This window comes from Chiloscyllium plagiosum, chromosome 10, assembly GCF_004010195.1.
Source record: "Chiloscyllium plagiosum isolate BGI_BamShark_2017 chromosome 10, ASM401019v2, whole genome shotgun sequence".
Taxonomy (NCBI): domain Eukaryota; kingdom Metazoa; phylum Chordata; class Chondrichthyes; order Orectolobiformes; family Hemiscylliidae; genus Chiloscyllium; species Chiloscyllium plagiosum.
Window position 1 is genome coordinate 12,001,734 of NC_057719.1, and position 15,039 is coordinate 12,016,772.

A 15,039-nucleotide genomic window follows, 5' to 3' on the forward strand; every position below is an offset into this window, starting at 1 on the left:
AATTTGAAAGCTGGGTACAGGATTAAGGATAGGATTCTTGGCAGTGTGGAGGAACAGAGGGATCTTGGTGTGCAGGTACATAGATCCCTTAAAATGGCCATCCAAGTGGACAGGGTTGTTAAGAAAACATGTGGTGTTTTGGCTTTCATTAACAGGGGGAATGAGTTTAAGAATCTTGAGATCTTGTTGCAGCTCTATAAAACTTTGGTTAGACCGCACTTGGAATACTGCGTCCAATTCTGGTCACCCTAATATAAGAAAGATGTGGATGCTTTGAAGCGGGTTTACCAGGATGCTGCCTGGACTGGAGAGCTTATCTTATGAAGAGAGGTTGACTGAGCTCGGACTTTTTTCATTGGAGAAAAGGAGGAGAAGTGGGGACCTAATTGAGGTATACAAGGTAATGAGAGGCATACAAGGTAATGAGAGGCATAGATAGTGTCGATAGCCAGAGACTATTTCCCAGGGCAGAAATGACTAACACGAGGGGTCATAGTTTTAAGCTGGTTGGAGGAAAGTATAGAGGGGATGTCAGAGGCGGGTTCTTTACACAGAGTTGAGAAAGCATGGAATGCGTTGCCAGCAGCAGTTGTGGAGGCAGGGTCATTGGGGTCATTTAAGAGACTCTCGACATACATATGGTCACAGAAATTTGAGGGTGCATACACAAGGATCAGTGGTCGGCACAACATCGTGGGCTGAAGGGCCTGTTCTGTGCTGTACTGTTCTATGTTCTATGATTGTTGCAAGGCCAGCAATAGTTGTCCATTTCCAATCGCTCTCGCAAAGGTTAAAATTATATCTGAACTTTAAAAGTTAAATTATGAGATTACACTAACTGATTTTATACCCTGGAATTTAGAAGAATCAATATTTGTTTCTTCTATGTTTCTGTTGATGACATTTAAGAATTTGTGCATCTGGATTTCCACTGTTCTAACATTTCACCATGTACAAAATACTTTGTTCTGCCCTTTTAGGTAGAAAGTAAATGACATCATGCATATGCTGACTGAAAATCATGTATTGACTACTTGCATAGTCTTCGAAATGACTTTTTGAATTTTACATTTCTATTCACCCAAATCTTTATAATTGGCAAATTCTGTCGACATGCCTTTTGGTTTGACATATTGAAGATATTAAAGAGAAAAGGCTCAGCAGACAGCAAAAAACACTAGTCAGAATATCTGGAACTCTAGAACCATAGAACAGAAAAGAGTCAGATCTTTCAGAGAAAAAGTCGCCAATGGCAACTCACACTAGATCAATTGGTACTTTTAAAACTGAGTGTGATGGCTTTGATCACCAAAAGTAGTGGGGATAATAATTAGCTAACAAAGGAGTCACAATCTCATTAAAAAAGGTACAAAAGAGGAGGGGCTAAATGCGTACTTCTATCTCATGTATCTAAACATCATATGCTGCAGTTACAGAATGCTGATACTGGAAGTAGATACCTCAAGCATTCTCATTTAAATCTGGAAAAGTCTACTTGGGAGCAGGTACAAAATACATGAATTAATCATTCTGATCAGATGCGCTCTGAAACTTTTAGTTAGTGTGGTGCTACAGGAAATGGAAGACTTAAGCACAATAAGTTTAACAAACAGCAACTTTAAAATGTGAGCCAAGAACTCCCACAATCTTCAAACTAGACAAGGCATCGCATTTCATGTGGGAATGAAAAACTTACAATTAACAGACTCGCCTGTTCCTGGGAGGAGGGACTCATGTCCTTTCCCAAACCAGAATGCAAGAACTAAATTTGACTGGCTAAAGCAGCCGGTCAAGTAAACAGAACCTTAACTCAAAGTCAGGATAGCTGGGAAACCAAACTATTTCAAACTCTAAGACTGAAAGCTTCCCTATCACAGCTGATTCTTGGAAAAATTTACCTGTGCTGCAGCTCCTCTTCCTCTTCAAAGACTCCAAAAGGTTTCAATGCTTCAATGAGTTTCTGAGTAAGCACATAATCATTTTCTTTTGGTGAAGCCAAACTAATTGGAGATGTAATGCCATAATGTTTGTGAGTCTGGAGCTGCAGAGATCCTGGATTTGCAGCAGGGCTGTGGACCAAAATAGTATTAAGTGTCAAATCATACAACAGTACTTACTATCTATAACAAGATTTCATGTTGGAGATTCATATTTATTAAAAGATTTCAAATACTTCACTCATTTGAGTTTAAATGTATGTTTATTCAAGCATTAACACCTCAAAATCACAACTGAAAGAAAGACATTGAAGTCGAGTACATGAGACATGGGCTTTGCCAGCAATTGTGCATTCCAACTGCCAATGAGCAATGGTGACATGAGTTCTGCTGCCATTTGTGGGGTGATTACTCACATGGCCATTACACGAGAATTCCAGGAATTTGGCTCAGGTATGCTGAATGGACATGAACAGATTTTCAAGTCAAAATGGTAGGACTTGGAGGGGAACTTCTGGTGATATCCATACAAGCTTGCTACCCTTAGCCTTCAAAATAGACACCATGCAGAGAAGATGCTGTTGATAAGGCCTGGTGAGCTATTGCAGTGCATCATGTGGATGATGCATATTGCTGTCACTTCCTTTGGAAGGAATGCCAATCGAGCAGGCTGTTCTGTCTCAGAGTTGGCTCGTGTTGTAAATGTCCTGACAAGTACATAATCTATGTCACATTTTTAAGTTGTGTCTTGGGGTTGGTAGAAAAGGCTCTGGAAAGTCAGGTGAGCTACTTACTACAGAATACCCAGATCATGATCTATTCATTATAGTGCAGCTGGTCCAATTACATTTTGGTCAATGGCGAAACATTTGGCAATGTAATTGAACGTCAAGGAGTGGCAGTCAGATTTTAAATGACAGCATAGCATTACTGAGAATTCCCTCTTCCAGTTACTACCAGTCAAGTTTTGCAACAGGTTTGAGAGAGATTCAGCATTATGAAAGCTATGAGGTTATCATTTCAAGAATGTTGTACTATGAAGACATCTCTCAGGCTGGCTTTGTTTCTGTTTATAGTCGCCATGATTGACGCACACAAAGGCAAATAGATTACCCAGAACACCCTTGGAGATTCAATTATTTACATTGTTTCCAACATAGAATAGATTCGTATGCAGACAAAAAGCCTATATTTGCTACATATATACTGTAGCTGGCAAACAGAATACAGATTGCCCTCAAAAGTCAACTTAACATTTAATTTTTCTTCTTTGCAAAACTGAGTAAATGTCAAGTTCAATGCACATTGGATGTTTCACAAGCATGTAAAACAGGAATGGCCAAAGAAAACTGACCATCATTCATGAAATGGTGATCTTTACAAACATTATCTAACTTGCAGGCACCAAGAAATTACATGATCTAATGGTGAACTAATTTTCCCATGACACAGAGTCAGTCAACTTGGCACCAGCTGGCAAGATAGAGCAGGATAATAATAGGACTGCAGGTGAGGATGGAAGCACAATGGAAAACAAAGGGGAGGTGATGCATTACCACAAACGATGTTACCAACAGCTAGCATAGCATATTAGCAAATTAAATGTAATTAATAAAAATTGTTTTGCACATGAGCTTTTTAAACCTACATTAAAAAGGTAAACATTTCAGCTGAGCTAAATGCACAACATTGTCTTTTCAGTAGGCTATATAATTTAGCTTAGATCTGAGACATTTCAACTCAGGAACAGAATTAATCTGAGCATCCTCAGAGACAGAACAGTAGCATGATGATGATAGCTCTTGCTTAAACTAGGCAAAAGAAATAGCAGAAATAAGAAAATATTGACCACCTTTTCCATGAATTGTGCAGAGTTATGGAATTTATACTTAGTGTATATGTAGAAGTTGAATTTGATTTCAATTTATTTTTGGTCATAAGTCAAAGTGGACTTTGGCAGATACTTTGTGATAGTTCAGTAGCTTGAATTGGCCCTCAAATTAATTCTGTTGCAATAGAATAAAGAAAAAACTGCTATCACTAAATATTAATTCAAACATTGTTTGTAATGTTAAGGAAACCATACAAACCAAAACTAACTATAGGCTATGTATCAAAAAAAAATAAATTATCCCAATAAAAATGGTGTTAAAATTTGAACTAAATGCTCATTGTTACTGTTGGTAGTTTCAGCAGCAGCAGCATCCGACAGCAATCCTCAATACAGTGGGGGATGTAATGACCAAGTGGTATTATCACTCTCGTATTAATTCAGAAAAACAAGCTAATGTTCTGGGGACCCAGGTTGAAATCCAGCTGGTAGAATTTGAATTCAACAAATTAAGGAGATGCTGGAAAGCGCTCAACCGGGTTTTTTTTGGGAGGTGGGGTAGCATTTGTTCAGAATAATTGGGGACATCTGTTCTAAGTATCAAAGGATCAGTGTAAATAAGGTGACAACATTTGTTCACTTGTGCAATGTGTGCCAGTTCTTCCTTCTCATGCCAGAGGCACACATATTTCACAGTGGGATATTGGATAGCTAAATTGCTGGTTTATTTCAAATACTCTTAAAACTCATACTCAATAGGAAAAGAACTTGTAATTTAGTAAGCTGAGTGGTATATGCACATAATAGAACAGTCCTGATACATTTAGATGTCCACCACACTGAGCAGATTTGAATTTATGAAACTCAGCTCCCTCATCTTGACTGTGAATGTCTCATTACCCTTACAGCCTAGGAAAACACAAAGGCTGAAACTTGGAAGATGTTCATCTAAGTGAGAGAGAGAAAACATTCTTCTGTAAATTACATTCAATGACAGGAGGGTTCAAGGGACATAGACAGGTAGACAGGACAGAAGCTGGTCAAAAGTTTAACTCTTCATGGTCTGATTTGAGTGTACACTGGCTTGTCATGGATTGAATGTTTGTGTGTTGTTCCTAGGAGTGCAAGACCCAGGAAAGTTATGAATTTAATTTGCATTCTGGGAATCTAAGATGATTTAAAAAGAAACAGCTGCTTCATAGGATAATGATACTGGGCATATTAGCTGAGTAAGGGGACCCCATGACCTTTGGCACATAGTATAGACTAGGGTCTCGTTATGATGTATGAGAAAGCATTTGACCATTTGGCCTGCCTGAATCATGGTTTCCCACTTTGATGTGCATGTAGCTTAATTAGTCAAACATACACAGACCTATCAATGAGTTTCCCTTCCTCTGCAAACTTTTGCCATTTTATTGCTGTTTATCTGATTAAGGACATCTGGCTTTTTGTAATTTTAATATCAAATTCCCTATAAAGGCAGCTTGTTTGCAGCAATAAGGGGAGTAGCCTGAGAGCGCTCTTGGGGGTAAGAGCTGGTACCGCTACTCTGCGAAAGGTTTTAGAACCTTAGTCAAGCCTGGCTTGTAGGTATCTATGTTGTAGTGTAACATGGATGCCATTGGTAAATAATTTAAACTAAACTGCCTGTAAATGTTTTATATTCCAGCCTACCACAGAGTACGATCTCCAGGACGAACCAAGAGAGAGGCTAAAGGTAGAGTCCTTCAGGGATTCCGAGTGGTCTCGAACAGGTACTTTAGCATAACCAAAAAACATTTACTGATTGTCAAAATAATCCATCTGGTTCACTAATGTTCTTCACGAAGAAAAGGTCATCCTTACCTGGTCTGATCTACATACGATTCCAGACCCACAGCAGTGTGGTTGACTTTTAATAGCCCTCTGGGCAATTAGGGATGGGCAATAAATGCTGGCCTAGCCAGTAACACTGACATCCCATGAGTAAATTAAAAAAAAAAGTTAAGCATATTCAATATTCCATATTTTAGAATTTATTTTGACAATACTGGGATCAAGTTAACTCCATGCATCTCTGCCCATTAGTACAAAGCTGTTAATGAAAATACTTCAAATTTCTATCATCGTGAATGTTTTATTCGCTTACCAATTGTTTGACTTTTTTGAATGATGTCGGAGTATTTATTTTTAAATGCAAAAAGGGTTTTAAAATACTTGTAAAACTGCCAAGCCAGCACTGGCTGATTTCTATTAGAGTCATAGAGATGTACAGCACGGAAATATACCCTTGGGTCCAACCTGTCCATGCCAACCAGATATCCCAACCCAATCTAGTCCCACCTGCCAGCACCCGGCCCACATCCCTCTAAACCCTTCCTAATAACATACCCATCCAGATGCCTTTTAAATGCTGCAATTGTACCAGTCTCCATTACTTCCTCTGGCAGCTCATTCCATAAACGTACCACCCTCTGCGTGAAAAAGTTGCCCCTTAGATCTCCTTTCTATCTTTTCCCCCTCTCACCCTCAACCTATGCCCTCTAGTTCTGGACTCCCCCACCTCAGGGAAGAGACTTTGTCTATTTATCCTATCCATGCCCCTAATTTTTATAGAGCTCTATAAGGTCACCCCTCAGCCTCCTACGCTCCAGGGAAAACAGCCCTAACCTATTCAATCTCTCCAGATAGCTCAAATCCTCCAACCCTGGCAACATCCTTGCAAATCTTTTCTGAACCCATATCATACCACACATTGTCAAAAGATGAAATTTGAACACAAGAAATGAACAAACTTCTCTGTACATAGTCCCTTGGTCTGAAATTGCACACCACTGATTAATTTCTTGCAAATATCAATTGGGTATTCAGCATTTCTAGCTAACATGGGAACTAATGCCTTTATGAAATTTTCCTTTCAGAAAAGCTCGACACTTTCATCTGCCATGAATGATGAAACTACTAAAAAAAAAACCATATCTTCGAGGCCAGTTGCCAGTCATTCTTGCAAGGAATTTTCAAATTAAATCAAATCAACCAAAGCCTTGTTGCTGACATGGAGAATGGAGGAGTTAACAGAGTACATTACAACCTTTCAAAAAATGCCAGACCTGCTTAGATTTTCCACTTTGTTTTTTTATGCCCCTATTTTTAACCATGGAGTTAAAAGCAGCACAGTGGCTCAGTGGTTATCTCTGCTGCCCTCAGCACCAGGGACCTGAATTCTATTCTGGACATGGGCGACGTGTGTGGCATTTGCAAATTCTCCCGTGTCTGCTTGGGTTTCCTCCGAGTGTTCTAGTTTCCTCCCACAGTCCAAAGATGAGCAGATTAGGTGAACTGGCGATGCTAAAATGTCCACATAGTGTTCAATCATGTGTAGGTTAGGTGCTTTCATCATGGGAAATGTAGGAGAATGGACATGGGTGGGATACTATTTGGAAAGTCGGTGTGGACCTGTTGGGCCAAATGGCCTGTTTCCATACTGTAGGGATTTTATGAAGCTGTTAAAGAGACCCAACAGAGCATTAGACTCAAGAGTAGAAGTAGGCCATTCAGCACATTGAGTCTGTTCCACCAACGATGATATAGGTGATCTAAAAGACAGTGGAAGGAGAGTATAGTGGCCCTTAGAACTGCTCAAGTTTGAGGTCTTCCATTGGATTTTCTCTCTTCTAGAGCAGAAAATATTTCATTTAGGATTGCTTTTGTAACTTTTAGAGTCCAAAAAAAAAATTAACAATTTAAACCAATTTAGGAGGAAGGAGAGCCAGGTAGAGTGTGTTTGGGAGTGAGCCCTGTGACTATCGTTCCACATGGCTGGCTAGGGCTCTGGAGAGGAAACGTTCAGGAAGCAGTGGAGGAAGTGGAATCACAGAGGGTTCCCAGGACTGTATTTGAAAGGCCAAAACCAGGAGACAAAGGGACCAGCATACAGTCGCACACAGCCAGAGAGGGCTAAGTTGCGCAGAGAATCACTGCCTGATACTGGATCTGCAGGGTAGGCTGTTTCAATTTCAGTCCTGATTAGCAAGAGTTTTCAAAAATACTGGGAGTTAAGCTAAATATTTGAATTTCAGAATGTAAATCTTAAATGTTTTGCAAACTTCAAACCTAAAGCTGAGGATAAAGTTACGGTAGACTTTTTAAAAAGGTTGTACTTCGAACTTAATAATGTAAAAGATCAGCATTAACTTGTCTCAGCACACTGAGCTGCAAGTGTGTGCAGATGCAGAGATTGGTTTGAATTGTGGGTGTTTTTGGCAAGTCCTACTTCTCTAATTCTTAAAGGGGCAAAATGGCAATGGAGTGATATGATCACCCTGTTAGATGGAGATCAGGGAACAGTTGACTGTCCATGGAGACTAAGTCTACAGGAAATATGTTTGGATGCAGCTCACATCAGACCATTCAGATCATTAACCAGCGTATTTGAAGTCACTGAGTGTACAGGAGGTACAGTGTGGATAGTAACTTCAGAGAGGTGGTCACACCACAGGTACAGATAGGTAGATAGGTGACTATCAGGAGAGGTAGAGCAAGAGTCTCCTGCGTGCTGGCAGGTGGGACTAGATTGGGTTGGGATATCTGGTTGGCATGGACGGGTTGGACCGAAGGGTCTGTTTCCATGCTGTACATCTCTATGACTATCCTGTTCTCAAACAAATACATTGTTTTGGATACTGTTGCAAGAAATAGCCTCTCAGAAGAATAACAGTGACAGTCTTGGGCACCACAGCTGGATCTTCGAAGCAGGGTTTGTCAGGGTTCAGATGAGCAATTGTGAAAGGGACTCTCCAGTTAGGAAGACAAACAGGTGATCCTGCAAATGTAACAAGACTTAAGGATAGTCTGTTGCCTCCCTGGTGCCAGGGTCAAGGATATCTTGCAGCAAATTCTCAAAAGGGGAGCGAGTGCAGTCATGTTTGGTACACATTAGTACCCGTCATTCTGCTATAACATGCACTTCATCAGCACAAACTCTACTCAACGGGTATAGCAGTTTTCTATTAGCAATCTTCTACAGTGTGATTTTCTATAGCAGTTTTCCATAACACAATTTTCTGGAGCATGAGGTTGCAGAGGAACGCAATTGTTGCATTGTAGCCAAATGACCTATACCAATGAAATAGGTAAAGAGATGAGGTTCTGCAGAATTACTAGAGTAAGCTAAACTGGAGGTTAAAATGTAGGACCTCGATAAGAGAGTCAGGGTGAACTTGAATTGGAGGGGGACCAATATCAAAGTGCGAAGATTTGCTGGTGCGACTTGGGAAATTATACACTAATATGGAGGCAGGGTGAGGGGATCCTCAGCAGTAGCAAGGAAAGAGAGAAGATTGAGGATAATTTGGAAGTTAAGGGAGCAAGTTAAATAGACAAGGCGCACAGTAGAGAATGAAGTAAACTGGAGAATTAAACTGCACTTATTTCAATGCAAGAGGATTCTGGATAATCCAAGATGGAGGACAGGAAAACTTTTTGGTTGCAACAGGCAGCTCCTTTGAGGTATTTTAGGTGTTGGAGGTGATTTCCTTGAATTTCAGGAGCAGCAATTACTGTTTTATATGCTATTGCATTGTTTTGGAACTTGAGAAAAAAAAAGTTGGGAAAATTAAACAGTGAAATTCACAACTAATCTTGGAGGAACCTGTTTAGTGAATAGATAAGTGAATATTTTAAGTGTGGTCTTACACTAAACGCTGCAGTAGTGAGTACAGTGGGTTCTTTCTTTATTACATGTTATATTGAGATATTTCTCTTGATTAAACTTAAAAATAAGCCCTGAATATTAAGTTAGCCTGGAGCAGTGTTTTGTAGAGAAATAAGAGGGAAATTTTCTGGGTCTGTAGACTGAAAGAAACAAAATAGGCTTTTAGTAAAGTGATATGCTCTTCTTGGCAGGTGTGAAAGTTTAGGGAGAATGTGTGTATGTTACTGAGGATTTTATCTGCAATAAATACCATTGGTTGCGAATTCTATCAGATCGAATGGATCGCTTGAAGAGAGAGGCAGTGAGGAATTTACAAGAGCAAGGGGATGTGATGGATGGTAGTTACAGGAAGGGAGAAAGGTTGCAGATACAGTCACATAGATGGGTCGAGTTCAGGAAAGGTAGAGGGGTATGCAGGTAGTGCAGGAGTCTTCTGTGGCTAACCCCATTTCAAGCTGTTTTGGAAAATGGAATCTCTTCTAGGATAGACATGACCTGTACAAAAAAGGACAGATTGCACTTGAATTGGAAGGGGACTAATATAAGGCAGGGCAGGTGACTGAGGTGTCAGTGGGGGAGCACTTTGGGGCCAGCAACCATAAGTCTATTATTTTTAATATAGTGATGGAAAAGGATAAACTAGATCTAAAAGTTGAAGTTCTAAATTGGAGGAAGGCCAAGTTTGATGGTATTAGGCAAAAATTTCCAAAAGCTGATTGGGGCAGGTAAAGGGATGGCTGGAAAATGAGAAGCCTTCAGAAATTAGATAGAGATTCCAGTGACAGTATATTCCTGAGAGGGTGAAATGAAAGGCTTGTAGGTGTAGGGAATGCTAGATGGACTAAAGACATTGAGGGTTTGGTTAAGAAAAAGAAGGAAGCATATGTCAGGTATAGACAGGATAGATCAAGTGAATCCTTAGAGTATAAAGGCAGTAGGAGTATACTTAAGAAGGAAATCAGGAGGGCAAAAAGGGGACATGGGATAGCTTTGGCAAATAGAATTAAGGAGAATCCAAAAGGTTTTTACAAATACATTAAGGGCAAAAGGGTAACTAGGGAGAGAATAGGGTCCGTCAAAAATCAGCAAGGTGGCCTTTGTGTGGAGCCGCAGAAAAAGGGGGAGATACTAAATGAGTATTTTGCATCAGTATTTACAGTGGAAAATATAGAATGTAGGGAAACAGATTATTACATTTTAAAATGTCCATATTACAGAGGAAGAAGTGCTGGATATCTTGAAACACAAAAGTGGATAAATCTCCAGGACCTGATCAGGTGCACCAGAAACTCAATGGGAAGGTAGGGAAGTGACTGCTGGGCCTCTTGCTGAGATATCTGGATTATCAATAGACACCTGTGCCAAAGACCGGAGGTTGGCTAACACTGTGCCACTGTTTCAGAAGGGTGATAAGGACGAGCTAGGGAACTATAGACCAGTAAGCCTGACGTTGGTGGTGGGCAAGTTGTTGGAGGGAATCCTCAGGGACAGGATGTACATGTATTTGGAAAAGCAAGGACTGATTTGTGCGTGGTAAATGTCTCACAAACTTGAGTTTTTTTTAAAAAGTAACAAAGAAAGATGATTGATGAGGGCAGAGCAGTGGATGCAATCTATATGGACTTCAGTAAGGCATTCGACAAGGTTCCCTATGGGAGACTGGTTAGCAAGGTTAGATCTCATGGTATACAGGAAGAACTAGCCATTTGGATACAGAACTGGCTCAAAGGTAGAAGACAGAGGGTCGGATCAGAGGGTTGTTTTTCAGATTGGAGGCCTGTGACCAGTGGAGTGCCACAAGGATCGGTGCTGGGTTCACGACTTTTCATCATTTATATATATATATATATATATATATATATATCCATATATATATTTGGAGGTATAGTTTGTACATTTGCAGGTGACACCAAAATTGGAGGTGTAGTAGACAGCGAAGGTTACCTCAGATTACAGCAGGATCTTGATCAGTTGGGCTAATAAGTGACAGATGGAGTTTAATTCAGATAAATGCGAGGTGCTGCATTTTGGGAAAGCAAGTCTTAGCAGGACTTATACACTTAATGGTAAGGTCCTAGGGAGTGTTGCTGAACAAAGAGATCTTGGAGTGCAGGTTCATAGCTCCTTGAAAGTGGAGTCGCAGGTAGATAGGATTGTGAAGAAAGCGTTTGGTATGCTTTCCTTTGCTGGTCAGAGAATTGAGTACAGGAGTTGGGAGGTCATGCTGCGGCTGTACATGTTAGGCCACTTTTGGGATATTGTATGCAATTCCGGTCTCTTTCCTATCAGAAAGGTGTTGTAAACTTAAAAGGGTTCAGAAAAGATTTACAAGGATGTTGACAGGGTGGGACGATTTGAGCTATAGGTAGAGGTTGAATAGGCTGGGGCTGTTTTCCCTGGAGCTTCGGAGGCTAACGTGGCCTTATAGAGGTTTATAAAATCATGAGGGGCATGGATAGAATAAATAGACAAAGTCTCTTCCCTGGAGTGGGAGAGTCCAGAACTAGAGGGCATAGTTTTAGGGTGAGGGGGGAAAGATATGGGAAAGATCTAAGGGGCAATGTTTTCACGCAGAGGATGATACATGTATGGAATGAGCTGCCAGAGGAAGTGGTGGAGGCTGGTACAATTGCAACATTTAAAAGGAATCTGGATGGATATGTTATTAAGAAGGATTTGGAGGGATATGGGCTGGGTGTTCTCAGGTGAGACGAGATTGGGTTCGGTTATCTGGTTGGCATGGACAAGTTGGTCTGAAGGGTCTGTTTCTGTGTTATACACCTCTATGACTCTATGGCTGACAGGCAAGGCAGTTGAACCCAGGGCACAGATGGGATCATGAGACTGTAATATTATCGCAAGTTCTGCCTTGATTGCCTTGTAATTTCCCTCAAATTTAACTCCAGTTGTTTCTGACCCAAGTTTCACTCTCAAACAGAATGCTAAACTCTACTGATTATGCTGACTATATCCCCAAAGGATATTTTCTGCTGGGATTATTTAATAAACCTGCCTCATTACACATCAGAGCTGAAAATGTGTTGCTGGAAAAGCGCAGCAGGTCAGGCAGCATCCAAGGAGCAGGAGAATCGACGTTTCGGGCATGAGCCCATCAGGAATGAGGAAAGTGTGTCCAGCAGGCTAAGATAAAAGGAAGGGAGGAGGGACTTGGGAGAGGGGCACCGTCGTGTTGCTATGGTCTGGCGATGGAGGAGTCCAAGGACCTGCATGTCCTTGGTGGAGTGGGAAGGGGAGTTGAAGTGTTGAGCCACGGGGTGGTTGGGTTGGTTGATCCGGATCATTACACATCAGGTCCACATTAGTCAGAGCAGTGATTGAACCCACAACATTCTTCTAGGAAATTGTCCAGTATCCTTCCTCATGACTATCTTTCTGCCAATCTTCCTATCCCAATTTACATGAAGATTGAAGTCACCTGTGATTAATGTACTGCCTGTGTGACATGGCCTCTACCTCCTACTATACAATTACTTTATGGGCCTGTAAAACTAGGAGGTTTTTCCCCCCTCTTTCTAGATCTCATTTCCACCTACATGGAATCTACATATTCCAATCAAAAGTAATTTCTTGCTATCTTACTTATTCAATACTGTACCAATAATGTTACCCTAATCTTTTCCTTCCATCTCCACCTTCTTTCAAAGTAAAAAAAATCCCCATCAATATTTAGTTCGTAACGCTGACATCCTTGTAACTATGTATGTAATGGCTTGAAGAGAATACCCATTAATCTGTATTTGTATCCAGTAATACATTTTGTTCTGAATACTGTGCATATTTAAGAATTTCTTTAAAATATTTTGCACTTTTTTCCCTCTGACACTATTTACTGATGTCCCTTCCTGTCACACTTCAGTATTATCCAAACATTTGCTCTTTAAGTCTACATTTCCCCCCTCAATCTTGTCCTAACCACCCCCCACCCCATTAGTTTAAAGCCCTCGCAAAGACCCTCACTTTAATCATTTCAATACTCTGATGTGCTAGCCTTAAAATCTGTCAGCAGTTAAAAAGGAGGAAATTTATATTTGCAAAAGGATTTGAACAGAAGCAATGGAGCCTTTTTGAGGCTGAAGAGGGCCTTGGTGAGATCACATCTATAATTATGCATCGTTGGAGTCTCCTTATCTAAGAAAATAAGGATATAGGAATTTCAGTAAAAGATTCACCAGACTCATTCCCAGGATGACAGCTTTGTCATAAAAGGGAAGACTGAGATTGATTAAGCCGGTTTTCAAAGTTTAGAAGAATGAGTGAGGATCTGAATAAAACATAAAATTCAGACAGAACTGGATGCAGAGATGATGTTCCACCCGAATGATTGTCTAGAATAAGTGGTGAGTCTCAAGACATGAGTGCTGTGGACCAGACTAGACGTCACCCTCAAATATATTCAGGCAGCCTAAATTGTAACTTTTCTTATTTAAAGGCAAACGTCAGGTGCTAAGTTCCAGATGCAACTTGGGTCAAACTACTTAACACTAAGCAAAACAATTTATATTTAACATACAACATACAAAGAATTTGAACAACTTAACTCTACAGGAAAACTTGATTGATACAGTAATTATTACCAATTTACTGTTCCAATATACTAAACACCCATATACATACCCTTAGCAAGAAGGCAAATTCAGAAAACAGATTTTGTCTCATGTAATTCTGCAGTCCAGGAAGAGAACCCCTAGCTTTTGGCTATAATTGAGGGAAGGAAAACTAGCTTCCACTACAAGACTCTAATAGCAACTGCTGCTGAAAACTAAAAGTCAAGCTCAGTGGGCGGGAGCTTGACCAAATCCAATCAGGCTGCTTCTATTGTTCCAGCTTGTTAAAAATAAATACCCACATCTCTCTCTCACTCTCTCTCTCTCAAGGGAACCAGGACAGAACGGTGTTAAAGCCACAGCGTTGGATTAAGCCATTTAGGGCCATGAAGAACTTTTTTTCACTTGGGATGAAACTCTTCACTCTGGAATACTCTACCATGGAAAAAGTAACGGAAATAAATTACTGAATGGGTTAAGGAATAAATACATAGCTACATACATAAATACATACATAGGGACAGAGCAAGAATCTAATGTTGAGGTAGAGAACTAGACATGATTGTATTGAATGCCAGATCAGATAAAATGGGCCAAATGGCCTACTCCTATTACCTATGTTTTTGCAAGGTTTGTAGTTCAGGTTGAGGTTTAGGGTGTAGGTTTGCTCGCTGAACTGTAAGTTTGCTATCCAGACATTTCATTACCTGGCTAGGTAACATCATCAGTGGCGACCTCCAAGTGAAGCAAAGCGGTTGTCTCCTGCTTTCTATTTTTATCTTTCTCCTGGATGGGGTTCCTGGGGTTTGTGGTGATGTCATTTCCTGGTTGTTTTCTGAGGGGTTGATAGATGGTATCTAGATCTGTGTGTTTGTTTATGGCATTGTGGTTGGAGTGCCAGGCCTCTAGGAATTCTCTGGCATGTCTTTGCTTAGCCTGTCCCAGGATAGATGTGTTGTCCCAGTCGAAATAGTGGTTTTCTTCTTCCGGTGTGTAAGGCTACGAGGGAGA

The 15,039-nt window shown here is 40.5% G+C and overlaps 1 protein-coding gene across 6 annotated transcripts in view; it reads right to left on the bottom strand.

Annotated features, from left to right (window-relative positions):
- Nucleotides 1-15,039, bottom strand: part of LOC122553376 (poly(A) polymerase type 3) — a 102,453-nt gene that overhangs the window by 74,055 nt on the left and 13,359 nt on the right. For 5 of the 6 annotated variants that reach the window (XR_006312693.1, XM_043697047.1, XM_043697046.1 and 2 more), the window contains exon 2: nucleotides 1,899-2,069. The exons of the other annotated variant lie outside the window; for it this stretch is intronic. Coding sequence is in view for 4 of the 5 variants with exons in the window: in XM_043697047.1 (XP_043552982.1) it covers nucleotides 1,899-2,069 (171 nt within the window). In the remaining variant the exon portion in view is untranslated. The remainder of the gene's footprint in view (nucleotides 1-1,898; nucleotides 2,070-15,039) is intronic. 6 annotated transcript variants of the gene reach the window in all.